The 27,860-nt window shown below is 48.4% G+C and overlaps 2 protein-coding genes, 1 long non-coding RNA gene and 1 other non-coding gene across 6 annotated transcripts; 3 read left to right on the forward strand and 1 right to left on the reverse strand.

Moving 5' to 3' along the window:
- The first annotated feature begins 10,843 nt into the window (after positions 1-10,843).
- LOC102544987 (left-right determination factor 2) lies at positions 10,844-14,843 on the forward strand. Its single transcript, XM_072948651.1, has 4 exons — positions 10,844-11,159; positions 12,044-12,290; positions 12,473-12,715; positions 13,573-14,843. Exons 1-4 carry the CDS (start codon positions 10,910-10,912, stop codon positions 13,934-13,936), a joined length of 1,104 nt encoding a protein of 367 aa, XP_072804752.1. The 5' UTR covers positions 10,844-10,909; the 3' UTR covers positions 13,937-14,843.
- Positions 13,493-17,264, reverse strand: LOC140688758 (uncharacterized). Its single transcript, XR_012063558.1, has 3 exons — positions 17,084-17,264; positions 16,733-16,885; positions 13,493-13,648 (listed from the first exon to the last, which is right to left on the reverse strand). It is a non-coding gene; the product is annotated as an uncharacterized lncRNA (long non-coding RNA).
- A 173-nt stretch (positions 17,265-17,437) lies between these two features.
- PYCR2 (pyrroline-5-carboxylate reductase 2) lies at positions 17,438-21,047 on the forward strand. Of its 3 annotated transcripts, none has more exons than XM_006198831.4 (7): positions 17,438-17,645; positions 17,948-18,018; positions 19,033-19,212; positions 19,311-19,532; positions 19,739-19,831; positions 20,016-20,179; positions 20,735-21,047. In XM_006198831.4, exons 1-7 carry the CDS (start codon positions 17,579-17,581, stop codon positions 20,898-20,900), a joined length of 963 nt encoding a protein of 320 aa, XP_006198893.1. In that variant the 5' UTR covers positions 17,438-17,578; the 3' UTR covers positions 20,901-21,047. The 3 variants fall into 3 exon arrangements, with proteins under 3 accessions (XP_006198893.1, XP_072804753.1, XP_072804754.1); XM_072948652.1 differs by lacking the exon at positions 17,438-17,645 and adding an exon at positions 17,727-17,805; XM_072948653.1 differs by lacking the exon at positions 17,438-17,645 and having other exon boundaries at positions 17,892-18,018; positions 19,020-19,212.
- An 832-nt stretch (positions 21,048-21,879) lies between these two features.
- On the forward strand, positions 21,880-21,953 carry TRNAV-AAC (transfer RNA valine (anticodon AAC)). Its single transcript has one exon. It is a non-coding gene; the product is annotated as a tRNA-Val (tRNA).
- Positions 21,954-27,860: the final 5,907 nt, after the last annotated feature.

The raw sequence follows: 27,860 nt of genomic DNA on the forward strand, positions 1-27,860 counted from the left end.
CACATATATATATTTTCCGGTTCTTTTCCATTATAAGTTTTTACAAGATAGTGAATATAGTTCCCTATGCTGTTCTGTAAATCCTTGTTGTGTATCTATTGTAGACATAGTGGTGTGTATCTGTTAATCCCATACTTCTGTTTTATCCCTCCCCCCAGCCTGTAGGTTGTCTTTTCATTTTGCATATGGTTTCCTTTGCTATTGTAAAATAAAATTTTTATTTAAAATAAGAAACAGCAACAGAAGAGCTCGGCTATAAAGTTATGAACATTTTAGAATGTAAAGCCACGGGCACAGACAATATATAAATATAAATAAATAAATAAATGACAGATGAAATGTAGCAGTTCAGTCAGGTCTAGGTAGACAGAGCAGAGACCATGGAGAGGGGATGGATAGAGTTGGGAAGATGAAATTTTATTAAAAGAAAAAAGAAGAGGAAGAGATTTCCCAAGGTTAAAGAACTTCAGATGAATAGGGCTTACAGATCTTGGAGTAAAGAAGGTGTTCTTAAATAAGATGCAAAAAGGAAAGAATTACAGGTGTACCTCAGAGATACTGCAGGTTCAGTTCCAGACTACTGCAATGAAGCAAGAACTGCTCTAAAGTGAGTCCAACTAATTTTTTGGTTTCTCAGTGCATATAAAAGTTATATTTACGCTATACTGTAATCTATTAAGTGTGAAATAGCATTATGTCTAAAACATTTACATATCTTACTTTAAAATTTTTTTACTGCTAAAAAATGCTAATCATCATTGCGCTTTCAGCGAGTCATAAGCTTTTTGCAATGGTAACATCAAAGATCACTGAACAGCAGAACAAATACAATAATAATGAAAAAGTTAGAAATATTGTGAGAATTACCAAAATGTGACACTGAGACATGAGGTGAGCAAGTGCTATTGGAAAATGTGGTTGAGACTCTTGATCGATGCAGGGTCACCACAAACCTTCAATTTGTTTAAAAAAAAATAATATCTCTGAAGCACAATAAAATGAGGTATGCCTGTCATACATTTGTATCAGTAAGATACAAAGTGCTAGAAACTTCAAAAGAAAACATAAAAAAGGGAATATCCCAGCCATGGTCTAGGAGAATATATCCACCATGCATATATAATCAAGAAAGGGTCTGTATCCAGAATATATAGAAAGCTGCTTGCAAATCAATAAGAAAAAGACAAACCACACACTATAAAAACAGGCAGAGGAAATCTAAATGGCCCATAAACATGGGAAAAGCTGTTTCATCTTACTGATAATCAGAGGAATGCAAATAAAGGCAGTGCAGTCCATTTTCATTCCCATCCCACATTGATTAGAGAAATGAAGGAGTTTAATTAAGACAGGATGAGGAATGTGAGGAAACAAACTCTCTTAGATACAATTGGATTGTCTATTGTTCTTGGCTGGCAGTCTGACAGAATCTAACAAAGTAGTAAAATATGTAAACTTTCTATCTAGTCCTCAGTATCTGTTTTAAAGAAACCCCCATATCCAGGTGCACAAAGAGGAATGCTCAAGAATTTGCACTGCAGCATTGTTTGTAATATGGAAGAAAATCTAAAAGTCCATCAGGGACTGTTTCTATACTTTGAAACATGACTGTGTAGAAAGGACTGTAATGGATCTAGGTGGGCCAACATGGAAATATCTTTAATATTGTTAAATGAGAAAAACCAGAGAGATACCTGCACCTCCATGTTCACTGCAGCATTATTTGCAATATCCAAAATACAATAACCACCTAAATGTCCATCAACAGATGAATGGATAAAGAAGAGGTGGTGTATATACAATGGAATATTATTCCGCATGAGAAAGAAGGAAACCCTGCCATTTGTGACAACATGGATGGACCTTGAGGACATCATGTGAAGTGAGATAAGTCAGACAGAGGAAGACAGTACTGTATGACATCACTTATATGTGGAATCTAAAAAAAAATTAAATTTATGAAAACAGAGAGTAGAATGGTGGTTACCAGGGGCTGAGAGTATGGGAATTGGAGAGAGGTTGTCTAAGTGTGCAAACTTGCAACTAGTAGATAAATAAGTTCTGGAGATCTAATGCACAACAGAGTGATTATAGTCAACAATACTGTGTCATAAATTCCAAAGCTGTTGAGAGACTGAATCTTAATTATTCTCAACACAGAAAAGAAATAATAATTATGTGATGTGATAAAAGTGTTAGGTAACATTATTATAGTTTATATAAATGTACAAAACCAACATGTTTTACATCTCAAACTTATACAATGTTATATGTTAATTATATCTCAATAAAACATAATACTAAATTAAGAAATAAAATCCATGATGAAATGAAAAAAAGACTTAAAAAACAAGTTGCAGGGTACTGACTGGCATATATAAAATAGATAAACAAGTTTATACTGTATAGCACAGGAAACTATATTCAATATCTTGTAGTAGCTTATGGTGAAAAAGAACATGAAAACAAATACATGTATATTCATGTATGACTGAAGCATTGTGCTGAACACCAGAAACTGAAAAATATTGTAAACTGACTATAATTCATTAAAAAAATTTGCAGGACACTGTGCAGTTTGACCCCCAATCATGTAAAAAAGAAAAAAGAATGCAATATATATATATATATGTATACACACACACACACACACACACATATACATATTAATTCATGGAAAAAATGTTCAAAGGCATACACACCAAAATGATAGAAGTGGTTAATAACCTTGGAAGAGTTTGCAGGGAGGTAGGGAAGATGAAGCAGCATTAGAATAAGGAAGCTTTTGTTCTATCAGTATTGTTTAAATCTTTTACAATGAGAACTTATTTATAGTTTCTTAATGAAAAAAATTGAAATTAAAAAAGCAAAGGCTTACAAGTGCTGAGGTGGATGAATAAAAGAAAAGACTTGGTTCTAAGCACAACTTTGTGAAATTATAGGATACCAAGGGTATGAAGAAGGTTCAAAAGCTTCCAGAGAAAACAATAATAATAATAATAATAATAATAATAACAGTAATACTAATAAATCATTAGAATGACATCTAACTTTTCACTGCCCTGATTACTAGAAGTCAATAGAACAATTCCTCAAAACTTCTAAGGAAAAATGAATTTGAAAAGTAGAATTCTATTCCCAGCCAATCAAGTAAAAGGAACAAGTAAAGGCATTTTCAGAATTCAAGCTCCCTTTCTGAGAAAGTTACTTGAAGATGTATCCCAGCAAAATGAAGGAGAAACTGAGAAAGAGGAAAGCAAGGGGTGCAGAAAACAGTAGATTTGACCCAAAATAGCAGTGAAGGGAAGTACAATGACAACTGTGTAGCAGTTGAGAAGAGCCTTACCCAGATTTGAGCAGGAGAATGAAGGTCTCTGAAAGGAGGGATGATGCCTCTAGAAAAAAAGTTAGCTCCTTTGCAATAGACAGATGGAGGAAAGGCTGAATAATTTTGAAGATATGGTGAAGGCAGAGTATTCTTTTGTCAACAAATATAAGAAAAGTAATCAGCAACTCTAAGAAAAATGAAAAACTGGGGAAGGAAATCATGGTCCAAATATGAGGCAAATTAAATGAGGTGGATTAGAAATAATTGATGGACAATAAGAAAAGAGAATCCATTTGTCTTTGGTGGCAGAAACGCTTTTCTTTAGGTGGCCCAGAGTTACTTTTTGAACCCATAGCAAGATAAATGTAATCTTAGCATCCTTTTTGGCCCTATAATAAATAATATTTACATAATAATAGTAACATAAATATTATTTATTGGTTTTCAGCATTTAAAATCAACTTATAAACAAAGGACTGAGCAGAAGGTTAAGGTTACCAAGCTTGACATTGCAAATGCCAGGGTGTAGCTGGTTCAGGGTTGGGGGAGGAGAGTCGGGGTGGAGGTGGAAGACACAGCTGCTTTGTTGTCTTGTGTTATGTGGTTCAATATTAAGACACTGTCTGATGCTCAAGGGTGGGCAATAGAGGTTTTCATATATTGTTTAAATTTGTAAAAGTGACAAAAAGAACTAAAATTACCAATACACTTATTAAAAATTAGAGAGGAGGATGGAATGCAAAGTGAGAGGAAAAGGAGCTAAATCTCGTTTTTTTTTTTGTAGCAGAGAGTCAACAGCCATATCTAAGTTAAGAAATCAAGCACATGTTTATGGTTTGGGAGGTAAACTATCAGAAGTGATGTTTGAAGAGTGGGGAAGGATGGAGTGGGAGACCATTGCTTTCCATTATAAACCTTTCTTTGGTATTTGATTTACTACCAGGTCTAAATGTCTAAAGACGTTTAGATATGTCTTTGAACAAATATAGACACACATGCACACACACACACATTCATACACAAAAGGCTCTTAGGAAAACTCATCAGCTCCCACCAGGAACCTCTCAGAGCTCCAAGAGCAAGCAGCAGGCCAAATGCTCAAAGGACAGCTTAGAGTTGCATTGCAGAGGAAGCAAAAAGTGTTTCCTGGAGGTGTTGGGGCTGCTTGGTAGTTGGAGTGTCACATTCCCTAATGAACATGCAGGAAGGGGCTAAAACACGCCAGTAGCTTCTCACCAGAGTGGATGGCAAAAGCTCGTTTCCTTTCCATGATGGTTGCAGCGCCGAACTATTGACAAAATGCTGGAGTATCTGGGAAAGAGGATCTGGCCCAGCAGGACAGAGCTAATCCTAGAGATTTCCAAATGACTCCACGCTCATTAATATGTATTTTGTTTACTTAGGCCACCTTTCCAATTACCTGTCAGAATGTGCAAATCCTTCCTCCCTGCTTAATCAGATATGCTCTGGAGATTAGAGAATAGGGTAATGGTATCAATATCATAGTAATGATTATGCTATCAAATATCAGTGAATGATATCAAATATCAACACCACCACCCTCTACTAATGCTCTCCCCTGGTTTGGTGAGAATTCTGGCTCCACATGGATGAACTGTGTACCAACAGCCTAGAAAACATGATCTGATCCAGGCCTTAAAGACTTTTCCATCTAGAACATGGTGATCCAAGGAAGGGCCAAGGCAATCATGTGAGTTCAGGAGAACCGGGGCCCAGCCTTGGCCGGGACAACTCCTGGCTGTGTCTCCCAGGGCAGGGAGGCAGTCGAGGGTGTGTTGTCAGGTAAAAACAGGAGAACACATTACTTTACACCCATGTTATCACACACCTGGGCTTGTGTGGGTTCTGATGTCCTGCAAGCTCATATAAGATGCAGCTTTGGGGAAGTTGAGCAGGGGTTAGGTGTCAGTGTAGGAGACACTGCTCACTGTCTGTCCATCTGCCAAGTGTCTGTGTTTGTCAGCTTTAAAGTTGTATGTGTTGGTTATTAGTTTTCTGATCAATACTGGCCTTAATCTAGTCTCATGTTTCTAATTTCCCACTTAGATGTTTTTAGCAAAAAGGGCCTCATCCATCCATCCACTCTTTTCCTTTTCACCCTGCTCCCCAACCCCCTGCCTCTCTCTGTCTCTCTTTCTTTTGTCAAATGCAGTTTGAGCACCAGTTATTTGCTAGGCACCATGCTAGGCATGATTACAAGATCCAACAGGAGGGTGTCCATCCCTCGCCAAGCTGGTGCCCTATGGGGAGAGCTCACTCCAGCATATCTCTCCAGGGCGCCACAGGGAGAGTCATCCCACGGTTCTCACCAAGACCGAGGGCATCCAGAGAACATAGTGATGAACTGGGCTAGGGGGTAGTCAGAACATTAGGAAGGATTTTCATAAAGGAAGGGAAATATATGCTGAGACTTGCCAGATGAGAACATTTCAAGGATAAAAAAAAGATGAGGAATGAGCCAAGAGATGACCCTCTGCGGGGTGCTCTGTGAGAGGCCAGAATGCTGAGTGGAGGGTGGCTGTGAGGGGCAGGGCGTGGGGCTGGGAAAGCAGGCGGGGCCTCGGAGGAGGAGAAACCTCTGTCTGTGCTCCATGTGGCCACGAAAGTGACAAGTTAGGGGTCACCCAGGCAGAGAGGCACGGTTCAGAATTAGCACCCTGGTTTCCGGCCTCCTATGTCACAGTTCTTGAATGTGAAAATATTCAGAAGTATTGCAGCTGGGGGGAAAGACACAAGGGGTTTTTGCAGGGGAAGGTGATGGAGGAGAAGAAACAGAAATTGAGAGAAAAATTGACAACAATTACAATTCACTAGATGGATTGACCTATATAATGTTAACTTTGGAGCATTAAATATTAAACATAATTTGCATATAACAGGATTATGTTCAGAGTATTTAGAGGAAAAAAAGCCAAAATCCTTTCTGTTTGCTTGTTCTTACTCTCAGATTTTCAGGGAAAGCCCAGAAAAGACCTCAGGAAAAAGTTTTGTTCTATTTTGTTCTTGGTCATTTTCTTTCCTCTCATCACAGGCAGTCAGGAAGCTGAGGAATCATCTGGAATGGGCGGGGTTACATTTCACTGAACAGGAGGATGGGATGCTTTTCTTTCCCAGGACTGCTACTGCCTCCCACCCAACCCCGCTCTCCTTCTCCACCGTCCTGTGCACAGAAGCTCTAACATTCAGGTTTCTGGTCCAGGCCCCCAGCCAAGTCCTTTAAGGAGGCCTGGGCTCGGGTCCAGGAATCTGTTGTTACATCAGCTTCTGGCGTGATTCCGTGATTCTGGCAGAAATCACCACCCCCTGGGAATCTCCTGTGGAACAAACCCAGACCTGGGGGAAGGTGGGAGTTGCCAGAACAGGGGTTGTGGAGAGGCTGTCTGGGGCTGAGGGGAGGGGAGGGATGAGGGGCCCACCCCTAAAGCTCAGGGGCAGTGGCTTCGTGGCTCCATGATGGCCAAGCTGTGTGGAATGGCCAGGCCTGATAATGCCAGGTCGGGGAGAGCTGCTGCAGAAACTGTGGACTTGGGTGCGGGGAACCAAGCAAGCTGAAAGGCTGAATTATCTAAAGAACCTGGGTGGGAGAAGACTGGTTGTAAGTGCCCCCAGTCCTAGTGTGTATGCATGCCAACAGATGGGAGCACTGAGAATCTGCATTCTTGTACAGCATTCATACGATTGCACTTAAAGCATTCACAGCCTAATATCTCTGGGGAAAAGGAAAGTCTTCACAAACTTTTAAAACTCCTAACAACACAGGTTTGTCAACAGTATGGATTTCTTCCACCTTAGCAAGCCTGTGGGGAGAGAGGTCAGATTTAGACGGGCTTTGTAAGTACTCTCCTCCCACAAGGTCAGAAGAGGCTATTTTACAGTGGTTCCACTTTTGAAGCCCAACTGGACTCCACACACTGCCAACCAGACCCTCCACCCAGATCCACACAGTCTGAGAAGAGGCCTCGTTCCCAACTCTGCATGACAAAGGGCAGCTGCCCTTCCTCCTGACCACTAATGAGTCCCTTGAAAATAGCCTCCCAATCCACATTCGCAGCCTTCTTTTGGCCACAAGCTAACTACCCAATTATTTTATTTCCCCAGCAAAGCTCCTCAGTCCGCCTGGAATCCACATTCAGGACCAGGAGCCTGTGTCCAGAAAGCCTCAGGAGTCTGGGGGATTTGCCCTCTGTCTGTTTGCTTCTCCTGCTTCCCCTCCCCAGCTCAGACCGACCCTGGATTGACTGAGTCCCCAGCTTGCCTGTGGCTGATGGATCACTTCGGGGGGTCATGCAGGACTGTGCACTGGAAATAGTTGGAGGGTTTGGAGAGATCTGGAGATGGGAATTGGAAGACCTGACTTTATGCAGGCATCGTCATTAACTGGGTGAGCTCGAGGATGTTGTCACCTCTCTGAGCCTCTAAAAACCCAGAGGCAGGAGAATGGACTGGCTAGTCCATTTTAGCATTAAGCCCTCTGATTCTACAAAGTGGCCAGGGAAGAAGAGAGATGGGGCACCTTGCTGGACAAACCCTATGGGTGTAACAGTTACTCCCAGGTTCTCTCCGCTTCAGGAAGGTCCTCAAGATTGGGAAGGATTCTCAATTTCTGAACCATGGACCACCTGCCCAGGCGCCAGTGGCCCCTAGGTGCTCCCTAAACACTGGGCCCCAGAAGCCCATCCACAGAGGCAGGACTGGTCCCAGTCATTTCCATTTCCCAAGAAGGGCCCAGCTCTAGAGTCAACTCTGTGCTGGAAGGCCATCCCAGGAGCACCAGTGAGACATCCGGGGACAGCAGAGAATCCAGCAGAGGAAGGTCCTTCCACTTTTACTTTCTTCTCTGGAAAATGAAGTTTCCGTTTAACTGGTCAGTTACCCCAGGTACAGAAGCAGCTTCTGGCCCCTGGGGACCCCCAGCGGTCCTCAGCCCTGAGGCATCTCCTCAGCGGAAGAGAGTCTCGTGTGGGCACGAGATGGTCAGGGAGCAGCAGCACAGGGGCCCAGCCTCCCTTGGCCCTGTGACAGCAGGTCCCTGCTGAAACCAGCACATGGGCTGCAAGGCCTCATTGTGAGCTTCCAGGGAGCTCCTGGGGATCTAGATGTTGGTTGGGGGTCTGGCGAGGGGGCCATGGTGGGCAAGGGCAGCCTGGGTGTTATATCCTTGGCACCACCCTGGCCCCTGATAAGCCACAGTGCTTCCTCTCACCTATGGTGGACTATTGCATATTTATGGAACACCAGACCAAAACAGCTTCCGGGGACTGAGGGCCACAAGTCTCTGGTCGCCTGTAAATGTGACACTTCTGCACCTTTTGGCCTGACTTAAGGCCCAAATGTTTGCATGAAGTAAGTCCTTTCCCTGCTAATCACTTGCAAAGAAAGGCAACAGCTATTCTTTTGAAGAAGGCTACACTTGTCACTGGGAGAGCAGGAAGGCCTGCTCGGCCCGACCCAGAGGTGGCGTCTTATATTTCCAGGGGTGTTGGAACAACGTTGTATATGAGCTCCGAGATGGGATTTAAATTCCTCCTTGTGAATTACACAAATTCTGAGGAAGTGGAGGTGGGAGAGGAGAGGAAAGGGGAACAGAGAAGTAGCAGAGGCCACAATTCTGTGCCCTGTAGAATCTCCCCTTGTTCAGCTGTCAGGATTTCTGTATTTCTTCTGACCTTGTCCCGTGCCCACATTTGACAGAATCTATGTTTCCTCCCCTTCAAATAACCCTAGCTCTGGCACTTACTAGCTGTATGCCCTTGGGCAAGTCAAGTAACAGTTTTATGCCTCAGTTTCTTCATCTATACAATGGGAGCAATAATGGAGAATTGTTGTGAGGATAAAGATCTAATGTATATAGAACAGTCAGAACAGCACGCAGCCCATGAGCACTATTAGCCATTTTGATTATTATCAGAGTTATTATTCCTCCCCTTCCTCAAATTCTAAGTCCCCCTCCACCTTGCTACTAAAACCCCTCTATGTAAATGCACATGCCCAGGTATATGTGTATGCCTATATATGGAGAAGGGGCTGAGGGGTGATCCCTGCCCACTGGGCCCCTCGGCCCCCAACCACAGTCTTCCTCCTCTTCCACCATCATTGCTTCACTCCCACATGACAGGCCATGGAGAAGTGAGGCTGTCGCGTTTTAGGAAGGGCTGCCTCCTGCATATCCTCAAATCCCCTGTGCCAGGAGGGGCCTCCAGGACAGACGCCTGCATTGACCTCCTTGCTCTTCACTTGCTGAGCTGGTGCAGGCAGGTTGCTTCACCGTGCTGAGTTCTGACTTTGTATCTGGAAGATAAGCAGATGCTAACACCTGCCTCCTAGAACTTTTTTGGAAATACCCGTTCAGAGTCCAGAACAGTGCCTGGCACATCATAAGACTGAAGAAATGACTGCTCTTCTTGTTATCATTTCTAGAAAAGCACGCCTTGAGACTGCAACGAGCAGGCAACAAACCCTTATAGAGTGCTTCCTCTTGGCCAGGCACTGTGCCCGAATGTTCTGCATGTGTAATTTAATCTTCACACTAGCCCTATGAAGGCGAGGACTACTATCGCCCCCTCCTTCAGAGGAGGAAACTGAGGCACTGAGAAGTTAAGGAACTTGTTAGTAAGTCACATAGCCAGCAAGTAGCAAGCCCCATATTTGAACCCTGCTAGTCCAAAATGTGTGTTTGAGGAGGCACAGGGGCTCCATGTGCTCACACCTGTGGCTTTGGACAGGACATGACTTTGGGCAGCTCTGACCTCTGCATTCCAGGTTCTTATCCCTCATTCCATATCTGGGCATGACCTGGGTTCAAACTGAGCAGGCTCACTGTGCAGGGGCTCCCCGGAATGATGCTGCACCCACAGGGTCTCTCACTGCAGTCCTGTGATTGCAAAGACACTTGCAGACATGGCTTCTCCTGGCCCTGCTGAACAGAGAGAGCTGCCAGCTTTCCTGTCCTGATAGCCTCTGGCTTCCTTCTGTCATGGGGGAGGACAGGAGCGGGAGGGGGGCTTACAGGGACTGATGAATGGAGGGAGGTGACTCAAGGGGCTTCTGTGAAAGTGCCCTATATGGGCCTGGATTGCAGGCAGGAATGCAGAACGCTTTCCCTCCTTCCTCTCAGTAAGCAAAGCTAGACCCAGACTAGTCTCTAGGACAGAGATTTAAATAGATTTAAACAGCTGGTTAATGGGACTCTCTTTTTCACAGAATAGGCTGGCTTTTTCATAGATGAGGACTAGGGTAGGGTCAGGGAAATTCAGCAGTCAATAAAATTATTATTGAGCTGCCAGACAGCAGTGGTCCGAGGCCCCAGGCCTGTGTGGCATCCAGACAGCCTTTGTGCCCTTTCTAGACATCCCCCTCCTCAGGGTTCAGGGACCTGTCTGGCTGCTGAGCTCCCAGGAGGTCCAAGGGGTGTGACCTCCCTCCCTCTCTACCTCCCTCCCAGGCCCAGCCCAGGGCTGGCTATAAAGCCGGCCCAGCCTGGCTCTCAGCACACCCAGCTGGGACCCTCCTGGAGCCTCCTCTGGGGACACATCCACTCTCCTCCTTCTCCTGAGCAGCACCATGCGGCCCCTGTGGCTCTGCTGGGCACTCTGGGCGCTGCCCCTGGCCGGCCCCGGGGCGGCCCTGACCGAGGAGCAGGTCCTGAGCAGTCTGCTGCAGCAGCTGCACCTCAGCAAGGTCCCTGTCCTGGGCAAGGCCGACATGGAGGGGCTGGTCATCCCTGCCCACGTGAGGGCCCAGTACGTGGCCCTGCTGCAGCGCAGCCACGGGACCCGCTCCCGGGGGAAGAGGTTCAGCCAGAACTTCCGAGGTGAGGCCCTCCCTCTGCACTGCACCCTGGTCCTCGTGGTGGGGGAGGGCTAAGACTGGATGTGCCTGCTCTGGGGAGGTGTCCACAGGACAGTGAGGAGAGATCATGAACTGGGACTGGGCCTGGGCCCTGGTCTCTGTTTGGACTGAGGGCCCCACCCCTTAGGGCCAGGAGAAGCTGTGTCAGGCTGGACCCACTTCCAAAGCCAAGGCATCAGAGCAGAGAGAGGTGCAGAAGAGAAAGTAAAGCCAATGTGAGAAAGCGGCTGTGGCAAGGACCCTGGCACAGCCTCAGGGAGCTCAGGTAGCATCACGGATTCTCGGGTTCCATTTTCATACTGCAACTAGTGGACTGACTTTGAGCAAATGGCTTTAGAATCTTCTTTTTTGTTTTGTTTTGTTTCTCTGTTTGCTCCTCTGGAGCAACAGCTGGTGTAACTATATCTGACCCATCTCCCAGCGCTGTGAATATTAAAGTGTGTTATTCTGGATAGAAATGTGTAGGAACAATACTAAAGTAACACCGAGCTATTCAGCTTTAGGGACCCAGCCATCCTGAATGCTATTCAGCCTCTTACATCCCTGGGCCTGGACTCACCTCCTCAGTGTCCAGAGCTAGACCCAACGCCAGGTGCCCCCAGGTGAGGATTCTGATCCTCAACATCTCAGCCAGGGCAGCCCTGCCAGCCCTGCCAGCCTTCCTGCTGGGCAGGTTGTTATAAACAAGGACCGGACCCAACGGGGGTTTGCAGGTAACTGGCCTTGGTCCAGGGAGACAGAACAGGGGCTAGTTTCTCCCTGCCTGGCCACCACCTCAGTGGCCTTGCACCCTCCGAGTTCCCCTGGCTCTCGGAGAGGCCTTGCTGACCCTGTTCGTGTCCCCAGAGGTGGCCGGCAGGTTCCTGGTATCTGAGGCCTCCACGCACCTGCTGGTGTTCGCCATGGAGCAGCGGCTGCCGCCCAACAGCGAGCTGGTGCAGGCGGTGCTGCGCCTGTTCCAGGAGCCGGTCCCCAAGGCCGCGCTCCGCAGGCACGAGCGGCTCTTTCCGCGCAGCGACCGCGCCCGGGTCACCGTCCAGTGGCTGCACGTCCGCGACGACGGCTCCAACCGCACTTCCCTCATCGACTCCAGGTGGGGAGGTGGCGGCTGGGGTGTTGGGGGAGGAGGAGAGAGAAAGAGGGAGGGGGGCGAGGGGGCGGGGAAGCAGGGGAGTAGAGGCCACCTGGGAGGAGGTGGGAGAGGCACTCCCGGGGCTGTCCTGAGCCGTCCCAGTCCCCAACTCTCAGCGCGAGCTTGTGTCTCTGGTGTCGCAGGCTGGTGTCCATCCACGAGAGCGGCTGGAAGGCCTTGGACGTGACCGAGGCGGTGAACTTCTGGCAGCAGCTGCACCGGCCCCGGCAGCCGCTGCTTCTGCAGGTGTCGGTGCAGCGGGAGCACCTGGGTCCGCTGGCCTCCAGCGCCCACAGGCTGGTCCGCTTCACCTCCCAGGGGCCGTCGGGCGCCAGGCAGCGGGAGCCCCAGCTGGAGCTGCATACCCTGGACTTCAGGGACTACGGGTAGGCCCAGGGGCAGGACTCTAAGTAGACTGGGTGGTCCAGGAGCACCTTGGCTGGGATGCAGACAGCTTCAGGATGAAACTGAGTCCCTACTGCATGTTAGAGTTTCTAATGGTAGAAATGTTTACAATCCAAACATTTTATTGAAAAATAATTTCAGATATTTCCAATGGGTTTTTTTTCGCAAAGGGTTTTATGTTGCCACTAATACACATACATTATTGTAATCATGTTTTCACCCTACCCCTTTCCCTCATTAATTTTGAAAAATATTAGCATTAATGGGGTTACTAAGGTTAAACAGCTTTCCTTTGGCTGTTTCCTTTGGCTTAGTGAATTTTTTCTTTGTGGGACAAGTTAGCTTTTTGGAGTGGATGGGGCTGTGTAGTAGAGTGGTTAATAACCATTAACCATTAATGTTACTAACAGGCCTTTGGAATCAAACAGCCTGGGTTCCATTTAGGTCTGCCTTCTACTGGCTGCAGGACCTCTGGCGTGCCACTTAGCACCTTTAGGTCGCCATGTCCTCGTATGTAATAGGGATAATGCTGAAAGTGCTTCAAGGTACGTCTGAGGATGAAATGCAGATATCATCTAAGATAATAATTGTAAAGTACCTAGTTCAGTGCCTGACATATTAGGAGACCTTTAATAAACAGTAACTGATTTATGTTTTGGTTATATTTATTCATACACCACTTATCACAAGTATCAGTTTTAAAAAAAAAAAAAGCATGAGAGGTAGATAATAAATCTCCCTCCAGCTGCCCCACTGGGCCCCACCGGACCCCATCCTGGGCCCCCTGACCTCTGGCCTCCCAGCTGACCTCTGCCTTTGCCTCTCCTTGTCCCCACAGAGCTCAGGGAAATTGTGATCCTAAGGTGCCAATCACTGAGGGCACCCGCTGCTGCCGCCAGGAGATGTACATTGACCTGCAGGGATTGAAGTGGGCTGAGAACTGGGTCCTGGAGCCCCCAGGCTTCCTGGCCTATGAGTGTGTGGGCGCCTGCCAGCAGCCCCCAGAACCCCTGACCTTCAAGTGGCCATTTCTGGGACCACGACAGTGCATCGCCTCAGAGACGACCTCGCTGCCCATGATTGTCAGCATCGAGGAGGGAGGCAAGCGCAGGCCCCAGGTAGTCAGCCTGCCCAACATGAGGGTGCAGAAGTGCAGCTGTGCCTGGGACGGGGCACCCGTGCCAAGGAAGCTGGAGCCATAGGTGTCGGATATAGCCATGGTGGCCTCAGACTAAGACACGTGCACCAAGGCAGGTCTTGATATAGGTCTTAATTTTCTACTTAGTAAGTTAGCCCTGCCCCAGCTGAGTGTCTCTATTTTACCTTTCCTGCATGTTCTTCTGTTTCTTGTCCTCCTGCCCATCACCCACCCTAAGCACTTACATGAGTAACTAATACAACCCTGATTGCTGAGCTACGAGAAGGAAATCTCAGCCTCCTTGTTTAAAAGATGTAGCCGAGCATGGACAGATTGTCAGCTGGGAGCTTCTGTTCTCTGACAAATTCTCAGTTGAGTATGGGCTAACAAACTCTACAATGAGAACTGGGGAAATAAACTGATATATTCTATTACATGGTGAATTAAAACAAAACAAAACAAAACAAAATCCCTCTGTTTCCCTTAGGTAGGGAGGAGGTCTTAAAAAGAAGCCCCACTCACCAAAATGTTGACCCATTCTGGGCTTTTGTAAATATATTCAAGTGCCTGTTTCACTGAGAGAGTGCTGGGAAGGAGGATGAAGGGCTTCAGGCTTGGGGCAGTGGACAGGGAATCAGGGCACCTGGTTTCTGTATCTAATAGGACCATAAGCTGTGACCTCAAGCAAATGTAGAAGACTTTCGGCCACTATTTCCTCTTAAAAAGGAGAAATTGGGATTTGTCTCTAAGATTTCATTGCCCTGGGGATGAGACAGCCCTAACCTCACCCACTCCTCTGCTCCTCTGGAGACCGAGCATTGCCTGTGCATATTTCGGTTATTTCCCCCACCGTTTTAGAGAGCTTAACACTGGAACCCACATGTATTTACATATTTTAACTTAGCCAAAAAAAAGAAAAAAAACAATTGAATGTAGATAATCTGAAATAAAATAAAAGTAATCTCACTCTCTGTCTCTGTATTTAATTTCTAGTACCTTTCACACAGAAGAGAGAGAGCAATAAAAGGGAATGAGAGCAACATAATGATCTGAAGAAAAGAGGTGATCAAGGACCCTCAACCTCTAGGGGGCGCTGAAGATTGCAATGACAGTTAAGATTCTGCTTTTCATTTATAATATTTATACCTCCTCAGCTCTCATTCAAAAAATTGTATTGTGAACAATCACTTAGTATGCCACATCCTTAGAAGGCACTTTAACCCTTGCAATAGTGGTTCTGGGGACAGGGCAGGCAGCAACAATAGTGTGGTAATAAGCAAACATTTACTGAGCATTCAGTATGAACCTGGGAGCTATGCTAAACAACTTCGTAGATATCATATCATTTAATTCTTGCACCTATTCCTTGAGGTAGGTATTATTATTACTATTTTTTTCAGATGAAGAAATCAAGGCTGAGGCAATACAAATCTGTTGACTCTCTACCCTCAAAATGCCCCAGTAAGCGTGCTCTGCTGATGACACAGGCATTGGTTTACCTGTCATTTGGAAGCTGCCACATCTGGCAATTCTGCTACACTTACTATTCCCGCTCAGTGGGGTTTCCTTGTATCTGACACTGAAGTTTATGGATTCTCTATTTTTACACACAAAGCTAGTTAATAGCAAATGAATAATGAAGGGAAAAAAGGAGCTAGCCTACGGAGAGCCAGGATTTGAGGACATGGCAAGAATATTGTAGGTAGAGAGAGAAGACTTGGCTGTGACTTGTAAATGTATGTATGTAAATGGCTTGTATAAGACATCAAAACGAAGACTTTCCACTTGGCATGCTGTGAGTTCCAGGGCATACAGTTGCCTTCTCTACAGGAAGGATATCAAAATCATCTTAAGAATTCTACCAGCTACTCAGTGATGTATCTGTGGCTCTAAAATCTCACTTGGAGGGCTCTAGGCTAAGGAAATAGTCACAGAGTTAGGCAAAGATTTTGTAGTATTAACAATAATTTAAAAACTTGATATAAGTTTTGTGAAGACAAGGACTTTCGTCTGTTTTGTTCATGGCTGGATCCCAAGAAACTGGCTCAATAAATACATATTGAATGAATTAATAGACTTAATGTTGCTCTTTGGGAGAATGGTTGAATTAGTATGGTACATCCATATAATGGGATGCTAAGTAGTCACTAAAATCTTGTTTTAAGTAAGTTTTCAGTGACGTTGGAAAATGCTTATTGTATATCTTGTATAGAAATTTCAAAACCATATGGGGGGGAGGATATAGCTTAGTGGTAGAGTGCATGCTTAGCATGCACAAGGTCTTGGACTCAACCCCCAGTACCTCCATTAAAAAAAAAAAAATAAACAAACCTAATTACCTCCTTCCCCCACCACCAAACCAAACGAAAACAAAACAAAAAAACTGTATGTATACCATCTATTTCCAACGACAGAAAAGACATATATGCATAGAAAATAATGTGCAAAGAAACTGTCTGCAAGAAATGATCCTTAGAAAGTATGATTATGGGTGGTTTTGACTTTCTCACTTTTACTTTTTTGTATTTCCCCAAGTTTTCTCGATATGCATGCATTACTTTCCTAATCGGAGAAAGTTATAGATATGTAACTTTGCTTAATAGTAAGTATATGGTCGTCACTTTTAAGGGTGCAGACACGCAAGAATCGGGGACTTGCCCAGGAATGTGATCAACTAGAGGAAAAATGCAGAAAGCGGCCCGCTGCTGTGGGTGGGGGTGTGGATTATATGGAAAGGACTGTAGAAAAATTGGTAGAGGCGGTGGGAAACTAACGGTCTCTCTCGCTCTTCTGAGCCCGCTAGGGACGCCACCTCCTTCCTCTGTACCGTTCTCTGTCACCTATTCCCCATAGTACTTACATTTACTAATGGTGAAGAAGTAAACATCACATTTGTGGTGCCTTTTAAAGCAAGTGGTGGAGGTCGGGGGGGTACTTTAGTCAGGTCCTACGGAGCCCATCATTTGCCAAAGGGCAACCGGTCCTACTTGCAGTCTAGTTACAGAGATTAATCCTATGAACGAGGCAAATTCAAGTGATTAACTGCGGTTGCCCTCGCCGACTCCACAATGGGGCCCCGGAGGGAGCGGGCGGAAGCTGGGGGCCTCCCAACTGGAAACCCAATAATCCTCGGGCGCACCGAGGAGCCCGGCTCGGAGGCCGCAGGTCTCCACGCTCCCGTCCGAACCCCCGCCAGGAGCATCACATTTACCCGCTCAAATCGGCAACTTGGAGAATTCCTTTTGCCCACGAGAGGCGGCTGATGACCAGCACCAGAAAAAATATTACCCAGACCTCGGCCAGAGATCAGCCCTGAGCCGTAGGTGGGTGCGAATGGCAACCTCCGCCCTGGAGTCGGGGCGGAGCTCCCTGGCCCGCAGGCCCAGGGCCGCACTCGAGGCACAGATCCCAGCTTCGCTCGCCGCGACCGACGTCCCGCCCGCCAATCCAGTGCGCGGGAGGCGGGCGCACTGCCCCGTCCCGGCCAAGGATTGGTCGCCGTAGCGGGGCGGGGCACGTTGGGCGTTGCGGCACAGTCGGTGAGCGATTGAGAACGGGTCGCGAGATCTGGCCCGGAAGCTGTCGGAAACTGCCGGAATCCGGCTCTGCGGCGCGGTGGCTGCTGGGCCGACCGTTCTCCGCTTTTCTCTTAGGGCACGTCTGAAGGGACTTCTCTGGCGGCCCGGCAGACACGGAGCCGGGGACCATGAGCGTGGGCTTTATCGGCGCCGGCCAGCTGGCCTGTGCCCTGGCGCGAGGCTTCACAGCCGCGGGTAAGCGTATGGAAGGCGGGAGGCGGATGCGCGGACGGTCTCCAGCCTCGCCTGCGAACCACTCTCAACACCATGGACGTGAATGAATGAAGAAAGGGGAATTTGCGCCTGCTGGGGGAGAAGAGGCTCCTCTTAAGCAGCAAGAGAATATTACGCTCGCGTAAGGGATTGAAGGGAAGGGAGACATTAGCAACAGTCTCCCCAACGGTCAGAGCGTCGTGGATTTTGATTCTACTTTCCCAGGGAAAACAGGGGAAACGGGTGGGCCGTGATCCCCAGTTGAAAAGCCCTGTCTTCTGCAGGCATCCTGTCGGCTCACAAGATAATAGCCAGCTCCCCAGAAATGGACCTGCCCACGGTGTCCGCGCTCAGGGTAGGTGGGGCAGCGGGGATGTGGAGAAGAGGGTGGAGGCTTAGGAAAAGGATGGCTGGATAAGCTGAGCCCCTGTATTGGTCCATGGCTGGCGCTGACGTCCCACCAGGAGCATCACAATCCTGCACCTTCCCTGGGGCAGCTCAGGGTGGCGGGGGCACCCTGGCAGACAGACTAGGGTTCATATCCAGACACTGGGCTGGTTAGGTTTGCTGAGGTTTTATGTGTGGAAAGCACCTGGCACACAGTAGGTACCCAATAAAATATTGGCTCTTCTTCATTAACTAAGTGACCTTAAGGTATTTGGCTACTCTGAGCATCAGTTTCCTTGTTTGTAAACGGAGACCACAGTAGGCACTTCGCTGAGCATAAACAAGTGTGTTCGGAAAGAACCTGGCAAATTAATTGTTGTTCTCTGTATGAAAAGCACATCCCCAGTTTTCACCCAAAACCTGGGCAATGTGGGAAAGGATGTCTAATGAGGCAGGTACCAGGCACTGTCTGTGTCTAGGATTGCTGATGTTACTGGCACTGGAGGGCCTGGCTTTTCGGTTGGGAGTCCTAGAGGGTGGGTGACCTCCAGCCCACCCCTGGACCACACAGAGACCATGCAGTCTGACGGACAAGTTCCTGGGGTTGGGATCGGGCCCTGCTTCTGGTCATTGGGCACTAGCATGTCACCTTTCCCTTGCTTGTGCCACTCTCCAGCCATGGAGCCTTCTCACCCAGCATAGGGATGCCTGGGGTGCCAGAGACGTGGTGTCAATGGGGGACAGCCATTTCCTGGTTGCCATGGAGAAGCTTGTCCATTCCTAGCACCTGTGCTCATTTGCCCAGTAGCAACATCGGAAAACTTTGTGCCATTGGGGTTGGGGCAGACCCTGAGGGGACAGGGCTAGGAATTCCAAGCTGCAGCTGGCAGAGTGGGCTTGGTAGGAGTTCAGCTGCTCCTTGGGGGTGCCCCGGCCTAGAGGGGCTGCCCCACACTGTGAGCCCGGCAGTCTCTTCCTGCAGAAGATGGGTGTAAACCTGACCCGAAGCAACAAGGAGACAGTGAGGCACAGCGATGTCTTGTTCCTGGCCGTGAAGCCACACATCATCCCCTTCATCCTGGATGAGATTGGGGCCGACGTCCAGGCCAGGCACATTGTGGTCTCCTGTGCAGCCGGTGTCACCATCAGCTCTGTGGAGAAGGTGCCCATCTCAGCCCTGGCGCCCCTCTGTGAGGGGAGGGGTGGGTGCTGGTGGGAGCGGTGCTCTGGCAACTCACTCGGTTCTCTGCCTTCCCCCAGAAGCTGATGGCGTTCCAGCCGGCCCCCAAGGTCATCCGCTGCATGACCAACACGCCTGTAGTGGTGCGGGAGGGCGCCACGGTGTACGCCACAGGCACCCATGCCCTGGTGGAGGACGGGCAGCTCCTGGAGCAGCTCATGAGCAGCGTGGGCTTCTGCACTGAGGTGGAGGAGGACCTGATAGACGCCGTCACGGGGCTTAGTGGCAGCGGGCCTGCCTATGTGAGGCCCTCACATACTTACTCAGCCTTCTGGGGACCCAGGGGCACAAGATGGATGGCAGGCAGGCTTGGGCTGGGGTGTCTTGAGCAAGGCTGGCTGGTGGAGGAGGTTGATCCTTGAAGCTAGTTTTAATCATCAGGAAAAGTAGACCCTAGGGCATGCCCCCAAGCGCCTGCTGCGGAGGGACTCAGCGAGTGTCTCCACAGGCATTCATGGCCCTGGACGCGTTGGCTGATGGTGGGGTGAAGATGGGCCTACCGCGGCGCCTGGCTGTCCGACTGGGTGCCCAGGCCTTACTGGTCAGTATCTTCCCCTGCGTGTTCTGGACCATGGTGTGGGGATGGCAGTTCTTAGGGATTGCTGAGCTGGGGCAGAGCTTGGTTGGAAAGCTGGAATGGGGGTTGGTGAGGGGCAGGGGTGTGGAGAAGCTCATCTCAAGGAGCACCAGCAGTTTCCTCCTCTAATACTCCCTTTTTGCCCTAGGGGGCTGCCAAGATGCTGCTGGACTCAGAGCAGCATCCAGGCCAGCTCAAGGACAACGTCTGCTCCCCTGGGGGGGCCACCATCCACGCCCTGCACTTCCTAGAGAGTGGGGGCTTCCGCTCCCTGCTTATCGATGCAGTTGAGGCTTCTTGCATCCGAACACGGTGAGTCTCTCCTTCTCCACCCAGGCCCTCTACTCGCAGCCATCCCAGTCTGGGCTGCACACCGTCTTGGTGGAATCTGCCATCTTTGGTCCCTTTAGCAGTGCGGAGTCTGTGCTCTGTTAATAACCACGATTTATTAGACTTTGTTAGCTAAAGGTTTGCAGGCCTTACTTACTTCATTTAATTCTCACCACAGTTCTCATAGCTGGGATTAGCTTTGACTTACAGATGAGGAAGTTGAGGCTCAGAGATACAATTTTTCCAAGGTAAAACAGCTAGTAAGTGATGGAGACGGGATTTGACTTCAAGTCTTTGACCCTCAATCCTGTGGTTTTCCACACTGTCCCCATATGATCACAGGTACCACTTGAAGCTCTGTATCTATGTAGTAACCTATATTTACTTAAATAGCACTTCTGAGAAGCTAGGGGCAGTGTTTGGTTGGGAGTTCTAGTTGTGGGTGGTATCAAGTCAACAAGAGTAAGGGGTTATGTGAATGGGGAAGCCTCGTGAAGCTCTGGCTCCTCCTTCAACCCCTTGGGGCTTTGTCTGCAGAGAGCTGCAGTCCATGGCTGACCAAGAAAAGATCTCCCCAGCTGCCCTCAAGAAGACTCTCCTGGACAGAGTGAAGCTGGAATCCCCCACGGTGTCCACGCTGGCCCCCTCCAGCCCAGGGAAGCTCCTCACAAGAAGCCCGGCCCCAGGAGGCAAGAAGGACTAAGGCAGCCTCTGTCTGCCCTCTCTGACCAGAGCCCTCGACCGAGGCGGCTGTGCAGGGCAAGGGCAGGCTCAGTCTTCAGATCCTTGTGAAAAAACCTCCTTAGATCTGTTCCGACCACGCAGCTCTAGTTCCCCCTTCCATCTCATGTTGGAAGATGCTCTGAAGGGGTAGCTGATGCTGGAAACCAGATGCAACCTTGCACATCTCATATGGTTGGAAGAGAGAGCGTCTGGGACCCCAGTCAGAGCCCCAGCTTGGTAGGAAGGTCTGGAGACCTTCAGCTGATGACCCCTTCCATTGGGGTCTTCCAGCCGGAGCCCAAGGCAGGGTCAGTTTGATGCTGAGTCAAGGAGATGAAAGGTACAAAACATGACAAGGGCTTTCTCTTTCCAGTTGATAAATGGAAAAGAAGTGAGTGACTTAGAATTATCACAATTAATCAGAAATGCACATATTAGACTGTTATATTCAACTCTTGCTTTATAGGTGTACCACTGGAAAAGTGTTATTCAATGCTACTGAGTTTAGCTGCTTTAATAAAATTTTATTTTTTATTACCCTGCTTTTCGTATGCCTAATTTTAGGTCATCATTCCAGAGAACTCAAGGCCTTTGCCAGGTGTTCCTGGCATCTGCAGGAGAGCACTGCCTAAAGGCAAGAAGTAGGGATGAAAAGAAAGAACGTGCCAGGCCCGGAGAGCTGTAATGATAACTCTGCTCCAGCCTGGCCCCCAGGGTCAGGGTCAGGGTCAGCAGATTGTGTTCTAGGATAGGTCCCGCTCATGGCAGAGAAGGGCCTAGTGGCCTGGGTCGGGGGTGGATGTTAAGTGAAAGAAGCCAACAGGAAAAGGCCACGGGTTGTATGAAATGTCTAGAAAATGCAGATCTGTAGAGAGTAGCTGCCTAGGGCTGGGGTGGGAATGGGATGAGCGTGGGGTTTCTTTTGGAGCAATGAAATTTAAAATAAGATTGGTGGGAGAGGAGGGTATAGCTCAAGTGGTAGAGCACATGCTTAACATGCATGAGGTCCTGGGTTCAATCCCCAGTACCTCCATTAAATAAATAAATAAATAAAATTAGCTACCACCGCAAAATAAAATAATAAAATAAGACTGTGGTTATGGTTGCACAGCTCTGTGTATTGATAATCATTGAATTAATATACTTCAAGTAGGTAAATTTTATATGTAAATTATACTTCATAAAGCTTTGAAAAAAAAAATGAAACAAGTTACCCAAGTTTAATTAGCAAGGAAGTAGTGCCAGGATTCAAGTCCACCAAATTTGTCCTTCCTGATACCAAATTCTGTCCTTTCTGCACTAAGCCTGCTGGCAAGCTGTCCTAGGTGACAGGAGACACCCTGCGGCCATGCCATCCCCTTCCCGGGCCTAAGTCCACCAACCTACATTTACTGAGGACTTACTCTCCTCCAGGCCCTGGCTCCTGCCTTGGTGTGTGGGGTCCACCTGGCTCAGGTGAGTCCTCACCTGCTAAGGAACCCTGCACTTTGCTGTCGGGGCTAGATTTCACCAAAGGTAGCTGCGGCCCCAGCCCACCTGGGAGCGGAAGCAGAGGGCCATCCCTTGGAAAGCAGTTCTGGGCACCCTCCTGCGGGGCCACAGGCCTGCCCTCCACTGCCTGCTTTCTCCCAGGGCTGCCTGGTGCTAAGGCTGGAGCTGTAGTCAGAGCCAGGGGCTGACAACTCCCAGTGGAGACGCTGGACGGAGGTTCTAGAGGCTGTGGCCTGAGCCACCAGGAAAGTACCTGAATGCGGCCTGCAAGCCTTTTAGGAGGAAGAGCAGGTATCAGAAGTTAGCACAGCCTTTTCATTATGTGCTGACCGCTCCCTCTGTGCCCAGTGCCCTGCGAGGCCTGGTGTGCCCTAGTCAGTCAGACTCTGTCCACAAGGGCTGGGCACAGATGTGGACCCAGAGAAGAGAAGTGGAAAACACGAGAAGGCAAAGGAAAAGGCAGCACGGAAGAGTGAGCAAGGCTGCCAATCACCCCCCTGCCCCCCTCCCCCCAGCTCCCTCCCACCTTCCCTGTCTGGACTCTGTGGGCAGCACCCCCGTTTCATAACTGACTTCTCTCAGGAGCCCCCAAACACTTCCTTATCTGTTGCCCTAGTTTTCCCTCCTGTGAAACAAGGGCACAAACCTCTGGCCCAAATGTTATCAATAGTTACTTTGGGGAAGTGGGCTTGAGGTTGACTTCTCACTTGATTTCGCCCTGTTTATTTTACCTTAGATTGTTGATTGCAGTAAGCAGGCATGGTGTCCATAGTTAAAGATTAAAAGGTGTTTCTACTGCTCCCCACTGGCAGGCCCTGTGGGAAATAAACACATCCTCCTTCATCCTTGTCCCCAGGTGACTGTTACTAAGCAACACTCTGGAGAGGGACACTAGAGAGCTGACTGCGCTTCCCTCACCGTTCAGGGTGGTGTAGACAAGACTTTCTGAGTAACTAATGGAATACTTAGACTTAACTGGTGCTTTAATTTTACCAATAAACCTAGGCAGAATGGATATCATGACTATGTGAAATCAATAGTGTTTTGAAAACGAAATGCACCTCTTTTCAAGGTCCAGGCGAGTGTGGATAGTATATAAGAAAAGGGGGAAATATGAAATTGGATGAAGAAACTAGGATACATGACACCAGGAAAAGGGGTACTGGTGGGGGTAGAGGGAATGAAGCAGATGGGGGTGGGGCAGGAGTAAGATGTCTCATTATAAACCTTTTGTACTGTACTGATTTATGAATCATATAAAGGTGTTACCTAGTCACCAAATATGTCTCGTAAACCTTTAGGGAGCTGCCAGGCTGTCCTGGCCATGCAGTGCTCCGGCAGGACACATCACCCCAAGGTGGACAGTCAGGGCTGGAGCGCCCTGTCACTCTGGAACACTCGGCTTGAGTGTTTTCCTCGGCAAAGGTGGGTCCTCTGGGCCCCAGTCTCTTCCCACTAAGCCCACCATCTGAGTTACTAGCCCATGGGGTGGGCTGGAGCCTGGCTCCTGTGGAACCTGTGTCGTCTCCTCAATGACACTTACCACGTCGTGTGATAATCATCTGCTTACCTGTCTGTCTCCCCCACCGTCCTAGTGCTGGACACCCAATAAACTCAGCTGAATGAATGCATGCAGGCATGGATGGATGAATGAATGAATGAATGACAACTCTTCTGCTCAAGTGTCAGTTTGGGCTGTTTCTTGCTGTGCCTTGGGAGGCCTCTGATTTACTCGGGATGAAAGCCCCGCGCAGTTCCTAGCCTGTCTTTGGACCTGGTTATCCACTGTTTGTTGGGTTCCAACTTTCTTTCATTCAGTCAGCAAGTGTTTACTGAGAACTTTTGAGGTGCTGAGCTCGTGCTTGATTGGCTGGGATGTGGGAAACACTTTGTGAATTCCTGGCCACACTGTCCAGGGGCACTTCTGTTAGTGCAACCTGTCCCTCCCGCAGGGCTGCCTGAGAGCTTCTTCAGTCTGTGGACACCTCAAAGGCATCTGCCTTTTCATATAGCTTTGGCTTCTTTAGGTAAGAGGGAAGCACCTCAGCGATGTTTAGGTAAAAAGGGGTTGGGATGGAAATCAATTTCATAACATTTTTCCATTTTAGGAGGGGTTATATGAATAAATGTTCTCTCCTCCTTGAAAATAAAAACAAAATGCACTCGGGCTGGAGCAGTAACATGAGACTGGGTTAGACGTTAGACTTTTCCTGTCCATCGAGGTACTTCAGTAGTAGGTGACCTGGAGAGGCTGAGACATGTCTGCACCTCTCAGTCACTGCTCCACCCTGAATTACAAGATGGAAATATTAAATTGGAATTTCATTTGTAGTATGTTCTCTGTTGTATCCCAGTAAAGATCCTTTTCCTTCTGCCAGCTTGGTTAATAAGTTTCTGGTAACAGAAAGAACAAAGGCCTGGGTTCTCATCTTCAATGGTCAGATGACTTTAGGCAAGTCATTCATCTGTTTTGGTTTCAATTTGTTATTATTTCGTTAAAGTGGAAAAATAACAGTCATTGCTGGTGCTTCTCCCACAGTCGTGGCTCCTTTGGGTCAAGCCTTAGTGAAGTATGACTCACAGCGCCACCTGGTGGCACCTCGGCGGATGACACCATTGCCTTGACCCAGTGGTGCCTCTGCTTCCCTTCCCAAGGCTCTACCCGCCCCTATCTGCAACCCCACGCTGCAGAGTTTCCTCTTTTCTGAGATGAGAAGCCCAACTGACATTCCTTGACAACCAGCTTCTCATTTACACCCTAAAACAGAAACTTCCCTGATAAACTATCCATGTTTTCTTCCTAAGTGTCAGGCACAGTGTTTCTTGTGCAAAATACATAATCTCTAATCTTGAGTTGAATAATTATGATGTAGTTATTACCTCCCCATTTTACTGATGGAAACGCTGAGGTTTGGTGATATGAGGAACACAGCCAGGGAAGGGAAAGGCCTGGGTGCTAAAAAATGAGACCCTTTTTGGGAAGCACTGAAGTGCCCTGCCTCAGGTGGGCACAGCTGCCCTCCCTGCTCTCACCGAGGGGCCTTCCTCCCAGAACACAGGGAGCAACCAGAAAACTAGGCTCGGGGAGGGGGAGGGGATGCAGGCATGGGATAATGTGCAGGGTCCCTGGTAGGTGCCTGGGAAGGGAAACTGGAACACAGGTGGGATCAGCAGGGCCTCATTACAGCCTTCAGTGGGGGGTGGGGACCCTGTTTTGTGGGTCCCAAGCCACTGGGAAACCTACTCAGAGAAGTAGACATCTTAATTTTTTCGTTTTAGTGTAAAAACAAATACAATTCATTCCTATCTGCCTTTTGAATTAAGAGAAAGTAACGAGAAATTAGCACGTATTGACTTCCTTTTACAATGCCAACGCCCACATCTCCCCAAAAAGGCTCCCTTCGCCCTAAACACATGTGTCTGTCTCTACTGAACCCCTGCCCTCCACGGTCTTGCTCACACCATCCCTGCTACTGGGGATGTCTCCGCTGTCCTCCGCCCTTTGGCCCAGTTCCTTCTCTTACTCCCAGCCCTTCACTGGTCCTTAGCATCCTGGGCCTTACCCTGTTAGTTATTCCTGTGGACACAGTACTTTGCTCATTGGTGGTGCTGTGAGCTGGCAAGGTGCTGTCACCCATCACATCCAATGGGATTCTCAGAAGATCTTGGGAGGCAGGTGGGGGGTGTGGGCACCCCATCTCATATGGGAAGCGCTAAGGCAACTGGGGGAGCTGGGTCTAGACACCAGTTTTTGGATTCCTGATCCTCTTTCCAATTTCCCCCACTCATTTCCCAGTCAGGCTCTCAGGGATAGTAGGTGGCTTTACATCAGTAGGCCCTGGAGGAAAGCTTGTCTTGGTTGCCCTGGCCCGATGGCCCAGCTGCAGAGGAAACGCTCCCCTGCGCCACTAGAGGGAGACAGGCGCTAGCCACTGAGCACCCAGGCCGCCTGATTACTGCTGAAAAACCCGGATGGGCTGTCCGCTGGGGAGAAACCCACACAGACACGCAGACCTAGCTCCGTGCCCTGCGGGCCAGCTGCGGCCGGTAATTTCATGTATTCACAGAACAAAGAAGCTTAGTGTTGGTTGCAGAGGGAAGCACTTGAATTTTCTTCTGCTGAGCAACCTTTGCCCTCTTCTGCTCAGCATCCTCATCCCTGATGGGAAAAGGAGGATACTTGGCTGCCCACACCTGGGTCCCTCCCCTAGCCGTCCAGGGCTGAGGGAGATGAGCCTTCTTGAGTGCCCCTGTGTCCAGGCTCATAGGTCATCTCAATTAATGCACACCAGTCTTGCTCAAGAAGAAGCCTTGAGCAAGTTAAGTATAACTATATGAGTGATGGATGTTTACTAAACTTATTGTAATCATTTCATGATGTGTGCCAGTCAAATCATTATGTTGTATACCTTAAACTTATCCAGTGCTGTAGTCAATTCTATCTCAATAAAACCAGGGAGAAAAAAAGAAGCCTTGAGAGTCCCTCAGTGGCCATGTGACCTTGGGCAAGTTGTGTACCCGCCAGGAACTTACCTGCCACCTAAGGATGACAACAGTCCCCACCTTGAAGGGTTGAGATGAGGATTAAATGAGACAAAGAGCTGGGCTTGGTGTCTGCTCTGGGTATGCCCATGATCCCTGTTTCTTGGGCACCGCTGGCTCCAGACCTGGTTCTCAAACCGTTGGTTGTCTGCCTTTTTAACTAAGGGACATGTAGAGGAAACTAGCTTTTATTGATTTCCATTTCCAATCTTTTTACCCTTGACTCTCCAAAATCTGGACCCCAGATCTACCCTTATCCATATGCCCCCCACTGGTTTTGCTCACCCCACTTCCTCCACTAGCAATGGCTTCTGCTTGTCTTTTTTGCTCCTCTAAATGTGGCAGGCCCCCATCTCCCACTGAAACCTCGGAATCAGAGATTCCAAGCCTCAGCCAGTGGGGGAGCCACTGCGCAGCATTGCCCCGGGGAGCTTGACAAATGGTTGTTAATTTGAATTGAGCCAACTGTGGCCACAGCCAACATTCCCAGGTATCTAAGAAGATGGGCCAGAAGGAAGATGAAGATCAGAGAAGAATACCTGCATGATTACCAGTCAATACGTGTTCAGTCAGATCTCATTATGGACACATGAAATGCAGAATATTCAGGTACCAGGACCCTCTGTGGTTTGGTGTCCGTATCCTGAGACATTCAGGGTGGAGAGAGAAGCTGGCTTTCCTGTAACCTTGTACTTCCTCAGCTGTGCGAGGATTAACTGGGATGAGGTGTAAGAGGCACCTGGCTCTATCTGACTCACATGCCTTTATTCAGTCATTTATTCAGTCTGCACCTGTGGAGCACCGCTCTGTAGAGGGCGCTGGTGCAGCAAATGTAGTAACCAGACCTGACCTCTTCCTCCTCTGATGGGGCTCCTGATCTGGGAGGGAAACTAGGTATGGAAGAAAT

This window comes from Vicugna pacos, chromosome 23, assembly GCF_048564905.1.
Source record: "Vicugna pacos chromosome 23, VicPac4, whole genome shotgun sequence".
NCBI classification, from domain to species: Eukaryota; Metazoa; Chordata; class Mammalia; order Artiodactyla; family Camelidae; genus Vicugna; species Vicugna pacos.

Bases quoted from the DNA above. Each gene is read 5' to 3' on its own strand.
- LOC102544987 (XM_072948651.1), top strand. From the start codon at position 10,910: ATGCGGCCCCTGTGGCTCTGCTGGGCACTCTGGGCGCTGCCCCTGGCC. The intron at 11,160-12,043 runs GTGAGGCCCTCC...TCGTGTCCCCAG, and splicing joins GTTCAGCCAGAACTTCCGAG to AGGTGGCCGGCAGGTTCCTG. The intron at 12,291-12,472 runs GTGGGGAGGTGG...CTGGTGTCGCAG, and splicing joins ACTTCCCTCATCGACTCCAG to GCTGGTGTCCATCCACGAGA.
- PYCR2 (XM_006198831.4), top strand. From the start codon at position 17,579: ATGAGCGTGGGCTTTATCGGCGCCGGCCAGCTGGCCTGTGCCCTGGCG. The intron at 19,533-19,738 runs GTGAGGCCCTCA...GTGTCTCCACAG, and splicing joins GTGGCAGCGGGCCTGCCTAT to GCATTCATGGCCCTGGACGC. The intron at 20,180-20,734 runs GTGAGTCTCTCC...CTTTGTCTGCAG, and splicing joins GCTTCTTGCATCCGAACACG to AGAGCTGCAGTCCATGGCTG.